General features: G+C 41.2%; 1 protein-coding gene across 1 annotated transcript in view; it reads right to left on the minus strand.

Annotated features, from left to right (window-relative positions):
* FAR1 (fatty acyl-CoA reductase 1) overlaps positions 1 to 19,201 on the minus strand; it is a 44,632-nt gene that overhangs the window by 2,856 nt on the left and 22,575 nt on the right. The window contains exons 5-9 of the mRNA XM_056852135.1: positions 16,291 to 16,335; positions 16,080 to 16,198; positions 12,174 to 12,241; positions 6,540 to 6,711; positions 1,561 to 1,690 (exon numbers count right to left, since the gene is read on the minus strand). Coding sequence (XP_056708113.1) covers positions 1,561 to 1,690; positions 6,540 to 6,711; positions 12,174 to 12,241; positions 16,080 to 16,198; positions 16,291 to 16,335 — 534 coding nt within the window. The remainder of the gene's footprint in view (positions 1 to 1,560; positions 1,691 to 6,539; positions 6,712 to 12,173; positions 12,242 to 16,079; positions 16,199 to 16,290; positions 16,336 to 19,201) is intronic.

Consider the following 19,201-nt stretch of genomic DNA (forward strand, 5'->3'; position numbering starts at 1 on the left):
TTATGCAAACTTCTTAAAAGATTTCAACAGGTACTCAGTACTAAACTATTGTTTGAGTCCAGCTGTAATATTACAACGCAGCAAGGACAAATTGAAGAGAATGTCTTCATGGCCCTCATTAGTATTTTATTCAGCATCAAATCCTTGACATTTAGATGAAAGCATTGTGAGCCTCAGCACCAACAGCAGCGCTTATTACAACAACCTTAAGAAGTAGTCATGATTACACCACAGTACAAATAAGCAGATGGTACTCAGGGATGCAGGCTACTTCCAGCCTCGCTAATTAGTCCATCGCTAGCTACGTTTGAACTCCCAGAAGATACAAAGACCGGTATGAGGGAAGACTGTGGCTGCAAGTGTTGGCTGCTAACCAAATAACTACTTGCCTATGTAGACTTATGCTAAACAAATGTCTTAGAGCTGCTCTTTGTAGGGAACACGCACACTGTGTACAGGAGTTGCAGATGTGTTTGATAGCTAAGTTTCGGCATTTTGTGTTTACCAGTTGGTATCTTCCCCATGGCGCAGTGTTAAGCTGCAGTACTGCAATCAAAAGCTCTGCTCACGACCTGAGTTCGATCTCAACGGAAGTTGGTTTCAGGTAGCCAGCTCAAGGTTGACTCAGCCTTCCATCCTTCCAAGGTCGGTCAAATGAGTACCCAGCTTGCTGGGGGTAAAGGGAAGATGACTGGGGAAGGCACTGGCAAACCACCCCGCAAACAAAGTCTGCCTTGGAAATATCGGGATGTGACGTCTTCCCATGGGTCAGGAATGACCTGGTGCTTACACAGGGGACCTTTACCTTATCTTCCATGTATATAGTAAGCAAACATCATCATGATGGCTGAAGGAGCTGCCATGGAGTTGCTTGGAGAGGCGGTTAGTTCCGCCCCAACTCTCCTTTCTATAGCTGCTATTGTCCTTTTCTGCTTTGCTGCCAGGGAGCATAGGACTGCAATTATATTACACTAGCACAAACTTGGCGTAGTGACTATCATCATACAGGACCACAACAGTGTGCCCTTCTCATTGGAAAAAGTAAACAAATAAATAAACAAATCCCGAGATTGAAAGTATTGATCATATGCTCTTGTATTGTCCATTTTATTGTGAAATTCGTGTGGTCCTTTTAGATCCCTTTCTCTCAAATCATGTAGATCAAGCTGATGATAGTAAGATCAAATTGTTGTTATCCTCCTGAGATTCTGAGACTATTGAATCTGTGGCTAAATTTTTTGATGAAAATTGTTAAGAGGCGGAGGTTAAATGATGTTTAGAGGGTTGGTTTTATTTGATCGACTGCTTGATGGTATGCCAATAAAGGTATTGAAATTTGAATAAACAAATCCTCAACAGAGACCTGATCACTTAAATAGTTAGCATACTTCAGAATGCAAGCTTAAATCAGTTGCATATGTGCACGTCTAATTTTCTCTTAATGAAAAATTTCAATATTCATGATTATGCAAAATTTGCACAGAAAGTAAGAAAATCCCTTCTTTACACAACAATTTAGTGTCCTAGTGACAACCAGAAAAACATTAGAAAGTTACTTGCCTTTTTATCTTCAGGACCCAGCTGGCTCATAAGCATATTTACATTGTCTGTATTCCAGTCCCAAGAATTACTGGTAAAGTATTCTAGCAACATCATAGCCTTGTGAAGGCGTGTTATTGTTTTCATCATCCTACAGTCCAGGGAAAGTTGTGTTACTAAAAGAGAAGGTGCTGTTCAAAAGTATACACCACCACCATCCTAATTTCAGCAGATATGATGCAATACAGGAGCCTCCAATTTGGCCATCACAATAAAGCATTCAGTACATTTAACATAGAATATTTCTGCATAGCTTTTTTAAAATTATGAAATATTAAGAAAAGTCAGCAGCTGCATTTTTGGTCCACATCATTAACATAAGATTGTACATATTTAGAACCATCTTATGGACTCAGGAGGAAGAATTATATCTAGTTGTTTTCGTTAAATTATAACACCCCCCCACCCGTAACATTGTGATTTGATTCAAAAATTATCCTTGGATTTTAAAGGATAAGATGTAGAAAACTTGAAAGCTTTTAGATAATGAAGCACTCTCACTCTCTCTCACACACACCCCTTTCCTTCATGGAAGGCTAGTTTCCCTACCAAAAAGACTACCAGTGCTACAGATTCACACACCTATCAGATGCCAGAGTCTTCTCTGCGGAGCATCTTTTTCTCCATCATTCAAGCAACACAGAAGAAAAGTGACAGAACAGCCTCTATCACAAGATCTTTTCCCGGGTATTATTGCAGGTTACCCCAACTGGTGCAATGCAGTGTGCCAGTTTAGATATTTACTGCTTAATATGCAGAAATATTCTATCAATGTGTATTGCCTTGCCGGGCAACCCCCAGTACCTTATCTGTATACAGTGCATTCAGTTATTAGGATCAACTTGGAAAGCAGACTTTAAAGTATTACTAAAGATGAATTTGAACCCAGAACATCGTGAATATACAAATTTGAACCCCATTTTGTAGGAGGCAGTGGTGGTGTATGCGTGTGTGGGTCTGCTCCTCCTTTCAACTCGACTGACCAGATATAGCAACCAATTCCGCCAGCGCATGCTAACTGTAGTCCAAAGCGAATGACCTTTCCATATATGACTATTACGAAGGGTTCATTTCCAGCCTGATCCTCATAATAGAACACACTGACAATAAACAGCAGGAAGGATGAAAGGGTCAGCAAAAAATAAAATCAGCACCAAATATGCATAGCCTTTGGAAAGTTACATTTGCTCTGTACAGACTGTGGCCATATAGTGAACAGGATGGCCAGATTCTACTGTGTATGAGTACTGGAAAATTTAAAAACTACATTTGGTGGAGAGGTATTAGAAGGAAGGCATACCACATACAAATGACTAGCCATCAGAAAAAAATACAAGGTAATAAAACTAACACAACTTTTTTTGCCTAAGAGGATATTTATTTTAAACTTTTTTTAAAGCGTAAGTATTGCTGGTGAGCTACGAGGAGGAAAAGTGCACAACTCTCACCCATGTTATAAAGAGCTTAGCCAGAGCTCTTCCTCCCAAATATTCATAAGCAGAAAATTGAGAACAGAAAAAAATACTGTATATAATCATTAATTTCAAGCATTGCAGGAAAAAAACAATGAATTAAAATACATTTGAAGTTACAGAAAATATGCTAGGGGTACCACTTCAACCTTTTTTCAATTGAAGACTTCTTGTTTTGTTCCATGGATATACCTTCTTGGTAATGGATTTAACATCTAAGTAGTTTACAACTTATTAACAATAGGTAAAATATTACTGGTTGTAATTTCTACTAACCACAAGAATCTTAAACTAAGAGAGGTCTGTGTAAGATTTTATGCCACACATTCTTCAAGCCATAGGGCAACACACATGCTCCCCACCCCATTAACCTTCACAATGTTATGAGGCAGGTTAGGATGAGAGAATGATTTCACCCAGTAATCTTTATGGCATAGTGAAGATTTGAATCCCAGGTCTCCTTAGTCATAATCCAACACTAACCAATAATGCAACAAGTCATTGCAAAGTTAGGCTATTATTGGGCTACTAGGTAATTCCCTATTTAGCTGTTTTTTAAAAACAGAAAGACAATCCAACTAGCTGCACTGTTCTACCTTATAGAAAAAATGGAAATGAGCAGAATTTGACTTATACCAATATGTCCTAGTATTTACTATGCATAATAGTTACAAGTAACCGCAGTGACCATCACTCTACCCTTGGATTTGCAAATATCAACCTTAATTTAGAAGATGTAAAACAGTTCCATCAGCACATTGCCAAATGGTAATGTCACAAGATAAACACCATCATTTATCACTCCTTTTACTCTGTGCTCTTATTTAGATAGAGAGTTTAAGGATACTGACTGACTACACATTTGATTTGCTTGGAGAGAATCTGCAACACACTAACAAAAAATTGTCTGAAGTTGTTAGGATGAACTCTCTCTTTTTTTGTTTTAAAGGGTCAAATGGACTAACGAAATGAAACCTAGCCGAATTCCCTGGAGATCCAACTGAGATTACCTTGCCAAAAATAAAGTACAGAAATCCATATCAAATTTCAGGATACTGAATGCAAGCTGATGAGTTTTAAACTGTCCTCTAAGGAGAAGGACTATAATTCATTCCAAACCAGCATTATACCCCCTCCTCCATCTCCCCAGACCTCTGACGTAGAAACTCCAGTGTTGAGGAAGCACATAGGTAGTTTTACCCTTCAATAACATAAGAAAACACATGGGAAAGGTGACTGTTTACCAATAGGAATGAATGTGTCTGTTGAACATACTTCTCCTAGTGTTCTGCTGGGCAGCCACTATTACCAGGACCTGTTCAAATCCTTTGCTTAGCTGCCTCACTTGGAACTCGTTCCTCACTCTACCATCGCCTCCCTCCTGCCTGCCATCTGGAGACACTCACCTGATCCATCTGCTGGCCAATCACATCCTTTTAAGTTTCACCAAACAATGATATTCTAGACCAAATCAGGTGCTCCCTGTCTAGTGCAATTAAGTCAAGTTCCAGTAGCTACCTGTAGCTATCAGAACTGGGCATTTGAGTGGTAAAATCACATACTGATAAAAGCGTAGGCATTTATGTGTATCTTTTTGTTCATATTTGCAGTTTATTAAATATTGCTATTTTATTTCAAACTGGGTCTTCTCATGTGTTTAACATGCCCCCTTTTCATGACATTTGGAAGGAACTTATGGTGCTATGTTACAGACTTCCATTTACACAAATCAGTTAAGTGAGGTTACACTCAGATGTGTGAAAAATATGAAATACTATTCAGCCTTGTACTTAGATGTGAACGTCACTCAAGGGCGTAAAGTTACACAAGAAGTGGAATTCATATAATTGACAAGGTACTTTCAAAAATATACTGAAACATATAAGTAGATCCCTCTTTGAAAAAGAGTCATGTATGGAAACTTGCCAAAACCTTGGGAGAGCAGTACAGCTGATGTTGAATGCCTCTGAATGTAGTAAGTCTGTTCTGAGCAACAGAAGTGTAAGAAATTGGCATAGACAGGAAGAAGCAGTCAGAGTTATCCAACGCCAGCAAAGGTGAGAACGGACCCCTGAGTACTTACCATGAGGGTTCCTTCTACTCTGAGGTAAGAAGGGCATCTGGAGAGATGGATGATTCCCTTCCTGACCACAGATGCCCTCCCTCTCAGAGTGAGCACCATCACCTGCCCTCTCAGCCAGTTGGCACTGCGATAGAAGTAGAGGCAATTCCCTACACCAAACAAGGTACAAGTAATTCCTTTGCATGGTAAATGAACGGTCAGACATGTTAATGCCATAGACATTTTTCAGCAGGTTTCATTCTAGACTTCTGAAAAATAAATGGCAGTCATACTAATATGCCTAATGACCGTTTCGTACTTAAAAACCAAAACCAAAAATAGTAATGCTTCCTGTTCTACCCCTCCCCCACACTACTGTGGAAAGAACAGGAGCTGACATTTCTTCAGTCCCATCAGAGATCAGTGGTAGTGGTCACACAATCTGAACATTAATTCTGCAAAAGAAAGCTTGAAATTTGTGCTATTAAGAATAACTAAAGTAGGAACTGTCAAATTGCAATTATGCAGTTCTTGACTGGCTAAATGGACAAAGCTTACTTAAAAAAATTGTAGCCAAGAATTATAAGCCGAGTGATGCTGACATACAATGTGTTCAAAGTGGCCTGCGCCACCTATAAAAACCTACAGGTGTGCGCCCCCTTTTTGTGTCTCTAATCCCCCTCCCAGTGCACTTCAGCTTATAATTTCAATAACAGTGCTAGAGTGGGATAGTTCCAGGGGTTTAAGTAATTTGCCAGGATTGATAGGTTTGCTATAATGGCAAACTTCAAGCAACCACTAAATCCCACAGAACACCCAACTCTTTTACTGTTATTGTTGATTATTCTATTAGTAAATCTAAGGGAAAAGCTCATGCCATTGATCTTACACCGCCAACAAGCCTCCACCATCGTTCTAGCAAAAAAGTTAGCCCTTTCCTTCTTACCACGGTTTCTGACCTGTCAACCTGAGAACAACATCGTGTAACAACGCAGGAAGTATGTGACCAACTGTTGTCCAATATTGATGTATAAGGGGGTTAGACTGGAGTTTAACATTAGGACGCCTTATTGCTTGTTCTAAGGGATTCCTCTTGAACACCAAATTTAAGTAACACTCTGTAGAAAAAATAAGGGTCAAATGGTTTGAGTAGCTCTTGTTCAAAGCATGTGCCTACAGTGAATTCAAACTGCCCTGGACATCGTGATTTAGGCATCTATTAAAATATGCAGAACACACCATTTTTACTGTTGCCAGAAATGGAAGACTCGCATTCATGCTCCTTTGACTTAAAGGACCATTCCACCATATTCAAAAAAAAAGAAAACTTAGTTAATATGCATTATTGTGTAAACATGGGTTTGCATAAAGCCAGAGAAACACAAGACAGAGCTAGGCACCATTACCTTGGGCTTCTTCCTGTAATCCTGAGGTAGATATCATACAGGAATGCTGGGGCCTTATGGCTTACAGCAATCCAGTAGTGATATAAAAGGTGATTGGAGGTTAGATTTACATTGGGCCGTCTGAAGGCCTGTTCGAGAGGATTCCTCTTGAAAGTAGATATTACATGGTATTCTAAGAAAGAAAAGTTGTGTAACAGCTTTGATAATAACCATATAGATGTAATGGACTTCCACGGACATCACAATATACACTACTGCTCACTGAATTAAACATACATTGCTATTACACATTCTTTATTAACTGGCAGAGCTAAAATGCATTTATTTAAATTGTTTATTAAGTAGCGCATCTCACATATAGGACTAGTTTTGTTCTTCCTACTCAATGCAGCTTCTCTTTCTATTCTGTACTCTTTGTTCCTACTTAATTATTAACCCCATGTTAGTAAATAATTGAAAATATAGCTGCATAGGCTGATACCACATAAGCTGTGCATCAAGCAGTGACTGTACTGCACTACAACATTTTAAACCCAACATTTTAAATTAGCTGAAGTATCACACTTATTTAAGTTATATTTTAACAATTCACTAATTAATTTTAGATTCTTATGCTAAGCTCTTGGATTGCAAGTCTCTACTAGCGACCCTTGTTCTAGATGTCAAACAAAATAAAATGGTCCAAGTTTAATTGTATGCACAAGCCCCCCCAAAATATAGCAGTATTTCAGATTAAGCAACTAGTCTATAATAACTGATACATTAGTTTGAACAAAATATTTTAATCAATGACAGTAATATTGTTCAGCAGGCTGCATTATATTTTTTGAGCAGGAGAGACATACAAAGTCCCATGGCAGCTACTATAAGTTGCCTGGAAACTAGACATTAAAAGCGACAAAGTTCAAATGTAAGTTAAGCTCAACTTAGGGAAGAAGCAGACTTTGAAGCATGGCTATATAATTCATACTTCAAAGTTTTAGAGTCTTACAGAAATGGAAATTTTTATTTTATGAACCTGATCCAAAATGCTTGCATTTTCTTCCAGTGCACATGAGCTAATTGGCATCAATCTGACAGTTTATACCAAGCCAGTCTTTCTCCAGCTTCTGCACTCTGCCCCATTAAGTGAGACTTACAGATATTAAGCTGACTCAGAAGTGAGACTCTTGGCTCTCCCACCTTGTGCAGAATGATTGTTCTGCATCTTATTGCTAACCAGTGTGATGTCCTGTCACCAATTATAGCTCCATTTCTAATAACAATCAGGAGTGTGTGTACTCTGCATCTAAATTTTTTAAATCAAATTCTATACCAAAGCAATCCAAATTCTGCCAGAAAAAGGGGTTATGATCAATATATAACAAATGACCAGATTTACAGAATTTGAATTAATTTATATTTCTTCTGCAATTTTAATTAATTCTGCTACATTTATTCTGACTCTTCCTGGCATAAAAAAAAGACAAAAAGTTATGTAGGGCATGGAACTCTGCCCTTGTAATCAGTGAAAATCTTTTCATCATCATTTTGGCTTCAGAGATTTCAACAGGCATTGCATCAGAGCCTTTACTGTGTACCACAATAGTCCCAGGTTCAGTCCCAAGAACTTCCAGTTAAAGGATCACAGGTATAGGGTGCTGGGAAAGATCTCTGTCTGAAATTGTGGAGAGCCACTATCAGTCAGACCAGACCACACTGAGCTAGAGAGACCAGAGCCTGACATCGTGTAAGGCTACTTCATATGCCATATGAGTTAGAAACTTACTGAAATGGAAGTGGAATTTTTCAGTGAACGCATTTTGCATTTTTCTTCACTTCAACAGAATCACAGTATACACACAGTCCTTACTAAAGGCTAGAGTCATTTATTTATTTGTTTTTGCATTTGTTATATATCTGGTATAAATATTTAGTATTCAAAATACCATAACTACGATTTATAATGGGAAATGCTGGCAAAACCTAAAGAATTTCATCTTAACAGTCATGTAACCATTTAAAGATAAAAATAACTGGACAGAAGCGGCTACATCAACAGCGGCCATCTTATCTCTTATGTATGCTGTGCTACTCCAAAAGCATGTGCGTATTTTTAAACGTATCTTGACAATAAAACAGTTACCTTTCCTGTAACTATTGTTCAAAAGGGCATCTGTACAGCAACACACATGGGTTCTACACTGGCACGGAAGGAAACCTGAAATGTTCTACAGCCCTTGCCCCAAAATTGGCATTCAAATACCTTCTCCAAAGAGACAGCTTTGTTGGTCTGTACATGCCTTGTGGGCAAGCTGAGTACTATACCACAGTGGCTTCAAAACAGAGCATGAATCACCCCAGAAATGTGACAATTGAGAGGCTACCAGCAGGGAAGGAGAGTGGGTTGTGGGACTACACAAATGACCACATGAAGTACTCCAATTATGGGTAATTTGTGTTTCTTCTTTGTGGTCTCCATGCAGTACCACACATGGGAAATTAGTGATTTGATGAACCTGAAGGGAGGTTCTGGCAGCCGCTCCAGATAAAATCATGTGAAGAACATCCATAAGCACATGCGGTCTACTATTACTACCATACATTTGGTGAAGCAAACTGCAGCAGTTGCCAAGATGAAAGAGAGGTATGTTCTGCATTGTGGCCAATATGGACAAAGGATCCTGAAAGTCTTCAAATATGAACTACGTACTATTATTGAAAAGCAGAAGTAAGTGAGGAAGGAAAGCTTTCATAAACCCAATCCGGAACATTTTTGACCCCTTAGTTCTAGCACAGAATAGAATCCTCCTTTCCTTTTCAGGGCCATAAATGTCTGGGAGTAAAAAAAAAAATTATTTGAGAGGGTAGAATTAGTTCTCTAAAAGAACAGCACCAAATATTATGACATATCTCACCCAAATGAAGGTGAGGACTCAAGAGTCTGAAGTGACAGATCCCACATTAGTAAGAATTGTTTGGTTCCAGTGTGGGAAGTGAATGGATGATTGTGAATAATATGGAAACTATGTGTCAAAACTATGCTTGATCTTTGATGGAGTCTGGATCTTTCCACAATGTTCGCAACCTAGGAAGTATGGGTCATTGTTGAATTGTTACTATTTTTCCTGGTGGGGTCTGCAGATAAACTCGGGGGGGGGGGGGTTCCACATAGTATGGATAATGACCAAGACTGCTGTCAAGAGAAATAAGATAAAGGTTAAAACCCCAAGGTTTCATGCCATCTTCTTGTCCTTATTCACGTTCTCTAGCACCTCGGCTGCAGAAACATGGAAAAGCCCTATATTAAAGGGCAGGTACCTTGAGTGAAAGAAGAGCATAACCAAGCATGTTGACGAAGTGTCAAACATGTAAGCATGGTTTTTGACGTACAAGGATATTTAATGGTACTCATTTATTTTGCCAACATGAAGCCTTCCACCCGGATTGTCTTAAGCAAATTGTACTTATCAGGCAGGTACTGCAGAAGTGGGTAACTTAGCCCCACAAGGGGCATTAATCATTTAGCATGTATGTCATGGTATCAAGACCTGTATAGACAATGCAGTGAATACAGCCTATGCAACTTCTGACCCTTCTTACTGGTCAGAGCTGAGCTAGGGGTTTTACTGGAAGATAGATGAAACACCATTGAGTTGGGAGCTAGATGGGTAAAGGGGAAACATATGATCCTCTTCATGAAATTAATACATACTATCTAACTTCTGTATGTCGTTACCAAAGACAGCTTTGGCTGAACACCTTTCACCATTTCTAACAGCATTGCTAGCATCGCTAAGATCACTGTTATATAGCCTCAAACTGAACTAACATACACTGTCTCTGAGACTTTAAACAGACATTGGTATACTTGCATTTTCAGAACTGCATCAAAATATTCAACCAAGTCTGCATAATGCTTATGGTCTTCTAAAGGGGAAGAAGAACATTGTTATCCAACAACATGATCCAGAGACAACTCGGTAATACTCTGGGACCAGATCAAGTTAAACAGATTCAAGGCATTTATCTTTTGTGTGGACATGAGAAGAAGTACTTAACTTGGTCTACTAATCAATCAATCAAGGGCCAGTATCAAAGTTGCTACCAAAAGGGAAAATACAATAGGTGCCAGAGGTACTGGAGTTTCAAAGAATACCGAAGACACTGGTGATAAAGTGGAAGTTGGGATAATGTTGGAGGCAATGTGGAAACATGGCATTTGTGCTAGTGGATGTAAGGTGAAAAATTAGACATGGCCATAATGCAAGGACTGAAACTGACCAAGAGTAGGCAGGTACACTAAACATTTAAGGTGCTAAAACAAAGGATTGTTGAGGGGGACAGACACTGCAGTGGCTGTGCACAGTTTGCACACAAGTATGATATCCACTGCAACATTTCATGACCATAGCAGTCTCCTGATGAACATGATGAACATCATGACATGCCCTGTTTTGCCAGACCTCAATATTGTAGGGAGAAAGGTCATATTGTCAATTTTTGCTATAGACCTCATCATTGAGAGAGTCTCTCTGCTCCAGCGCACTACAGAATGCCTTGGGGATTACAAGGTGTCCCCCAAAAAGGAAAACATGGAAGTATGGATGGGGAACAGAGTGAAGGCGCCAAAAAAGGGAGAGGGGAATTCCATTTCACATTAGAAAATGCAGGAACACAGAATGTGATGCTGACCCTAAGTAATACAGTATGACTGCTGGAACTGTTTAGAGCATGGGCTCAATAAGAAGTGGCAGAATTACAAGAACAGATCATAGTACAAAAGCTGGTTCTGGTATCAGAAGATGCACAAGAACAGCCAGTACCAGAAGAGAGCCAGACAAAAGAACCCTCCACAGTTTCAGAGGCACTTCTTCCAAACCTCGTTTTACAAGGATCTGCAGCATCATAACTTTTGCAACTTAGCTATTTTAGCAGCTTAAAAAAAGGACAAAAAAAGGTAAACATGGAAGGGAAAAATTAAATTACAAATTTGACTAAATTACACTAACTTTTTTAGGACTAAAGCTGGAGAGAAGGAAATCTGAGGTCCTTCTCAGGGAACCAATGTGGAGCTACTAAAAGGAGAGCAGTTGTCACTCCTCCCCTCAAGGGAGAGGTTATTTGAGTGCCAATATCTGGGCTAGAGCGTTCTCACATTTCTATTTGCCAGCTTAGAACCTATGCTTAGGACTGAACAGAGACCACAAAGAACATCATAATTTACTTGTGTAGCACCTTCAGTATTCACAGCACTTCTTGTATATATCACAGTAATTCTTACAACAGCTCTACAAGCCTAAGGCCACTTGGTGAATTTTTAGCCAAGATTTAAATCAGCATCCTCCTGGATTATAGGTCATTCTTTCAGTCACATTACTACACCACATCCTAAACTCATCTTCCCTCTCAAATATTACCAAAAGTTATCAGATTATTAGTACTACAATTTTATTAAAGAAGGAGTCTGGAATAGGGACAGATGTCTATGGCGTAAACTGAAGGGCCATATAGCGATGCTGATTGGAACCAAGGCTTTATTTCAACTTATTAAAGCTTCTAACAGTTTTTAATTTTTGAATGTACCTCAACACTGCCTTAAAACTTTATAAATAAGTGAATGCTATTCAAACATGGATAAAAAACATGACATACCAACTTCACCCCAATGGAAAGGATTGGTGCCACCCGTTGTACAGTTGTATACCATTATATTTCTTGGTCTGAAAAACACCAAGACAGTGAAAACCTTAAGTTAACCATTTTTCTAGAAGTGCTCAATATAAAGCAAACATAGTTAAGTATGACTGGATATTAGCAGACCCTGTTGACTGGTATCCCTCTCAGCCTTGTTCCATCAACCTTAACACTAAGAAAGAACCTTTTGGTACCAGAAGGTATGCCACTTAGCCCAGAAAACTAAACCATTTCTTTAAAGACTCTTCTTCAAATAAAGAACACCAGGCTTTTCCCAGCCACATTCTGGGTTCTCTGGTTAGAAAGAACAAAATTTGGCTTTGTATCTAGGGCAGAACATTCACATTAAAATATCAGTTTTATAGGGGAAAATAACCTTTACTTGTAATTAAAGTCACTGACAGGAATATCATATGCAGTGAGCAAACAACAAAGCAAAAAAAGAAAAAGAAAGGAGAGGTAAATGCAATCCTCTTTTCCTAGGTCTAACACACCTTCAATATACGAGTATTTTTGAAAGCACAATACCGTATATACTCGGGTATAAGCCGACCCGAGTATAAGACGAGGTGCCTAATTTCACCCCAAAAATGGGGAAAAATTAGGCTCCGCGTATAAGCCGAAGGGGAAATGCAGCTCCCCCCGCAGGCTTACCTTAAGGCGCGCGGGCAGGCGGCGGCGGCCCCCTCCCTGCGCCCAGGAGGCCCCGCAGGGAAGGCACGCGGGCAGGCGGCGGTAAGTTTCCCCCCTGTCCCTCCCTCCCCCCCTACCATCTTGACCCGCGTATAAGCCGAGTTGGGCTTTTTCATCACTTTTTTTGGGCTGAAAAACTCGGCTTAGACGCGAGTATATACGGTAAGTCAAATTTCAGTTTCAAGCTTTTTGTGCTAGTCCTTGTCCAGGTGACATTCTTGAAATCAACTTTTTGTTTCTACATCACATGACCCAAGACGAGCAAGAGAATGTAAGGAACAGGCCTCAGGCTCACATTTCCAATCCATCTCCCTCCCCCAGAGTCTGCCACTTCTTGACCTGGCTTCAGCTTTGTGCACTATCCCTCCCAGCCTAGGTCATAATGAAGCTGGTTATGTTCCTCAATTCAGATTTGACAATGTTGACTAAGACAAGGCTTCACAAAATGAATTTAAAAGCATACTCTGGATGACAAATCATGTTTAACATTGAATACCAAGGGAGATAAGGGAAAAAATCAGAAAAGGGAAGGATATGGGGAATTGCCACCACAACACCAAGGGATCAGGCAGGAGAGAAGAGAACCTGTGGGACTTCAAAGGGTATTGTTCTGGTATGCAAAGGACAAAACACTAGGTAGCAACACTGCTGCCTTGGCAGTGGAGGTTTGCATATGTGCGACCACAAACACAGGTGAAGTGGACATTACCACAACAGAGAGGCTTCCCCCTGCTGTCACAGGTGGAAAACCAAGAAGAGGCATAGTGAGAATGCCACACAACAGGAGAGGGAGAACGACAGCCTCAAACATCTCCAGGGAGAATGTGTTAAAGGACTCCAAAGCTCCTTCCCTCCATCTGAGGCCTTACTGGGAATCCAGTAGGACTGAATCACCATTCCTCCCCCACCAAAGAGAAAAGAGCATATGTAATTCAATGTCATGCTACAGATCCCTAAATCCTGGTTTATCTGTATGTCTGCAATGGGCCAGAAAAAGTAATCCCTATTGATAACTGTGTTTGTGTTAAGTGCCATCAAGTCACTTCCGACTCATGGCTACCCTAATAGGCGTCAACAACGCTAATCATTTCCTTCCTCATTGGATTCAGCGTCCATAGACTTCCTTATTGGATTCAGCGTCCATAGACCTCATAAAAACTAAGGTGGTTGTCAGGCTCATTCAGGGGTATTAATAATGTTCTGCCACTGGAAGATCCTTCTTAACGGTGTCAGATATTTACTATTTGAAGTAAGACCAAACCTCATGCAACCCCATGTTAGAGATAGAAAGTCTTCCAATAGACTGACTTCAGTGAACACTTGGACAGGAGGGATGAAATATTACCAAGCAAAGTGCCCAATGCTAACCTAAATGATCTTAAGATGAACTCTAAATAAAATGCTAAATCATAAACTTGAGCATAGTTTTTACTCTTTATTCCTCGAAGCCAATCCCATTGCTTATTTCTGTAGCTTTTCAAAAGACACTTCCAATTTTTATTTCTGCTGCTCTCTCTGATTATTTCTTATCATGATTCTTTTATTTACTGCTTCATGTGTTTCTCACGTTAAGACTCTTCCCTGCTTTGAAGCCTGGTGCTCAATTACATCTGTTTGCTACATCTTTCCTCTGAACTTTCAATAGCTCCTGTATCCCTTCCCTATTAACCCATTAGCTTTTTCATCTTAACCCATAACTTTCTTCATGCTCTTGCTCCTTTCAAAGTCTTGTTACTCATCTCCTTTCCCCTCAACCTTTATTTTCTCTTCAAATTCTAGCACACTCAAGACAACTGTATTTCTTCTATCCTGTTTGTGCCCAGACATTTTCCATGCATGTTTCCTGGTAAAAACATATTTGAAGTTTCTTATATTGTCCTTGGAGCCCATTGCTGCACTTCCAGTACTTAAGTTTTCCCATTCCCTAATCATGTGTCTTGACTACAAATAATTGGATAAGGAACATCTACAGAGTTTAGTTTCTTATGATATCTAGTCTTTTAGGTAAACTGAAGGCTAAATAATTAAAAGAGATTTATTAACCCAATTTATTAAAAACATCTAGCCTTTCTGCCTTGCACAACTCTATGCAGCTTACAATAGAAATAAAACAATTGTAAAAAAACACATAAAGACCATAATTTAAATTTATTTATGGATGCAGTACCACCAAACCAGGCTGCAAAAGGAGTTGCTGTCCGAAAAATGGTCTAAATGAAATTAACACAGACCTTATTCAGGGGTCTAAGAAGAGACCAAGGCTGCTGGAATGCACTCTCATATTCCATCCCATGGGAGGGAACCAGACAGGACCAAAATACCTGGGCTCATGCAAGTTCGTGCAATTTTGCTTTCAACTCTGCGGGAACCTCTCCCTGTATGAAATGGCAACTTACCTCAGCAGCTTTGGCAGCAATGACATTTTTATCCTGCCTTTCCACCCAAGAGCTCAGTGTGGCATAAATGGTTCTCCCTGCTTCGTCTTTATCAGCACAACACTCCACTGAGGTAAAGTAGACTGACAGTGTGGCTGCGCCCAAGGTCACCCAGTGAATTTCATGGTGGAGGAGTTGAATCCAGTTCTTCCCAGTAATATTCTCACACTCTAGCCATGGGGAGGGGCTGTGGCTCAGTGGTAGAGTATCTGATTGGCATGCAGAAGGTCCCAGGTTCAACCCTCGGCATCTCCAGTTAAAGGGACTAGGCAGGTAGGTGATGAGAAAAACCCCTGCTTGAGACCTTGGAGAGCCACTGCTGGTCTGAGTAGGCAATACTGACTTTGATAGACCAAGGATCTGATTCTGTATAAGGCAGCTTCGTGAGTTCATGTGACATCACACTGGCTCTCAATGCAGGGGTTTCTTGTAGGAACATTTCATGTCCCACTGTCCTTTTACCCATGCCCTGTACTCCCTGGGGTGCAGTATCCTGTGGACATCTGGAGGCTTACGCAGGACCTTCCTGTCCACAGACACACTCACTCTTGCAATGATTATTAAGGGTTAGGGCAGTAAAAATAACTGGTTACTTGTCCCTACAGCAATATGTAGCATCACCACATATCCCTTACAAGTTTGAACCTACTCTTGAAAACTGGAGCTAACAGAGCTACAGTATCATATGACTAAAGCTTATTAGCCCATTTGAAAAATGCATTGTCACCTGCTATACCTATTAACTCCCGAATACCAAGCAGCAGCTATTGTTGCATTGATGACTACATCTACTGGAATAAGATCTGCAACGGCACTGTTGGAGGCTCGCATTGTTCGAAGAATTCCTTTTCCTGCCTTAAAACAGAAGATACAGAGTCAAAAAAACCATTTGAAGTCACTCTTCATTTTCAGCCAAAACACATATCTACATTTCAAAGGTTGCTTACAGCAATAAAGAGGCCACTGGGTCCATTAAAGTTGTCAATCCATCCCTGTTGGGAAACAAAAAAAGAGAAAAGCTTATTGGCTCAACTACTATGAAGAAAACAGGAAAACAGTAAGTTATCACAAGAATTACATTTTTAGTCTAATTTTATCTCTCTCATGCATACTTGAGTAAACGAAGAGGACGAACAGGACATCTGATCAGCGGGTTATTCCGTTCCTATGCTCAGGGAGAGGCAGGATTCACAGACCTTTACTTCCTGTCCCTGTGCTAGGACCGTCCCCCAACTTCCAGTTCGAGGACTTCCAAAGCAGAATTGTAGACAGGAAAAAACATCAATATAAACGTATGTGAAAGAACAATCAATGAAATCTTCATGAACCTGAAGATAGAACATTAAGTTAGTCAACAACCGACTATAAACATTGAACACCAAGGAAGGAAGGAATGCCTTTACCGACTTGGGATGCAGAATATTTTTTTTTGCGGTGTTGCTGTGGCTCTTCGCCCTGGGTGGGCTAGATGTCCTCTTCGCTCAGAGAAGAAGGAGCCCTCACAGGTAAGCCAAGGCTCCGTTCTCTCTCTGAGCTGCGAGGACATCTGATCAGCGGGATCTTCAAAAGCTGTAACAGAACTTGAGTGAGATCAGACCTCAGTTGCTACGTGCTGAAGAGCTCTTCTTCTGAAGGCCGCATCCGCTGAAGAGTAGGTGTTAATCCTGTAATGTCTTACGAAGGTGGACAAGCTGAACCATGTCGCAGCCTTGCAGATTTCCTCTACCGAGGCGTGTTTGTCGAAAATTGCTGAGGTGGCAGCACTACGAACTGAATGAGCCGTAATTCCTGTTGGCATGGGGACACCTGAGTGTTGGTAGCAGAGCTGTATGCATTGGCGAATGCATTTGCTGATGGAGGTGTTTGACATCCGTAGTCCTCGACTAGGAGGAGAGACAGAGATGAAGAGAGATTCCGACCGGCGGGTTTTGTTCTATTCAAATAGATGCGCAGCGCCCTTTTCACATCCAAGGTGTGCCAGTTCCTTTCTTTTGGATGAGAAGAGTGAGGACAAAAGGATGGTAAGTGAAGCTCTTGTAGTCGATGAAATTTAGAGTTGACCTTTGGAACGAAGGTCGGTTCTGGACGTAGTACCACCTTGTCTGAATGGAAAACGCACAGGCTTTTTCTGGAGGAGAGGGCCCCTAGTTCGGATACTCTTCTTGCAGATGTTACTGCCGTTAAAAAGAGAGCTTTCATGTGTAAAAGGGCTAGGGAGACCTCCCTAAGTGGCTCAAATGGTGGCTTGTTCAGAGTGTTCAAAACAAGATGCAGACGCCAAGTCAGGAATCTGTGGACTGTAGGAGTAGACAAGGAGAAGACCCCTTTTAAGAAGGTCGTGATGTGAGGGTGTCTAGTGGTAGGATACCCATCCAGGTGAGGTATTATTGTGGCGACAGCAGCCACTTGTCATCGAAGGGTTGATGACTTAAGGTTCTGAGTCAGACCATCTTGAAGGAAGCTCAGGAGACTAACTGTTGTAGTGGAAAGTGGATCCAAATGTTTTCTGTTGCACCATATCACAAAAGCTTTCCATGTGAAGCCGTAGATACGCTTGGTTGAACCTCTTCTTGCTTCTAACATGGTGGATACCACTTTCATGGAGTATCCCAGATCTAGCAGCCATTGCCTCTCAAGTTCCAAGCTGTCAGTTTTAGCCACGCCGGATCTGGATGAAGTACTGGGCCTTGGTGTAACAGATCCCTGGTCACTGGAAGCTCCCATGGTTCTTGCATGGAGAGTTCTCTCAGCGTTAGGAACCAAGGACGACGAGGCCAATGAGGGGCAATGACATGGGCTTCCCCCCCAACTTCCGTAGTACCTTCGGGATGATTGGCAAAGGAGAAAATGCATATAGTAGCCCTCTTGGCCACAGGGACTCCAGGGCCTCCACTCCCTCTGCTCTTGGGTGGGCGAATCTGGACTTGGTGGTTTTGGTCAGTAGCGAACAGGTCTACTGCTGGAAGGCAGAACCTCAGTTGAATCTGATGGAAGATGTCCTTGTTGAGAGCCCATTCTCCTTCGTCCACCTGCTGTCTGCTCAGCCAGTCGGCCTATGTGTTCAGGATGCCCTTGATGTGCTCCGCCCTAAGCGAGGCAAGGTGTCTGCCCAATTTAAGATGACCACTGCTTCGGCGTGCAGGGAGGAGGAACGAGACCCTCCTTGCTTGTTGAGATGCGCTTTTGCTGATACGTTGTCCATCCTGATCAGGATGTCTTGCTTCTTGATCATAGGTTGGAATTGTACGAGAGCCCTTTGGATCGCCCTCAGTTCCAGTCTGTTGATGTGGAGGCGACTTTCAGACGGCGACCACTTGTCCTGGGCGATGTGTTGGTGAAGGGTGGCTTCCCAACCTTTCAAACTTGCATCTGTGAAGATCTGAGTCGAGGAATCCTGAATGTAGGAAAGGCCTCTGGACAGGTTGAGCTTCCTGGTCCACCATCCCAGGCTGTCTCTTGCCTGGGACGTCAGAATGAGGCGGGGGTTCCTCTTTTGAGTAATTTGTGTCTGATATGGTTTGAGGAACCACTGAAGAGCTCGCATATGAAGGTGGGCCCAAGAGACCATACCGATGCACGAGACCATCAGACCTTGGAGTCTGACCAGGATTGATAGACCGACCGTTTTTGAGAACCTGGAGCTCTTTGCTAAGATTGTTATGGTGCCGACCTTGTACGGCGGAAGAAACACCATACTTTGTGCCATGTTGATAATCGCTCCCAGATGGTGGATCATTTGGACCGGTAGGACCTTGCTCTTGGTCATGTTTATCAGAAATCCGTGATGAGATAGAGTTTGAAGAACTACCTGGGTGTGCTGTATCGCCAGAAGCTCGGAGGGTGTGCTCACCAGAATGT

Source organism: Euleptes europaea, chromosome 6 (genome assembly GCF_029931775.1).
Source record: "Euleptes europaea isolate rEulEur1 chromosome 6, rEulEur1.hap1, whole genome shotgun sequence".
Taxonomy (NCBI): domain Eukaryota; kingdom Metazoa; phylum Chordata; class Lepidosauria; order Squamata; family Sphaerodactylidae; genus Euleptes; species Euleptes europaea.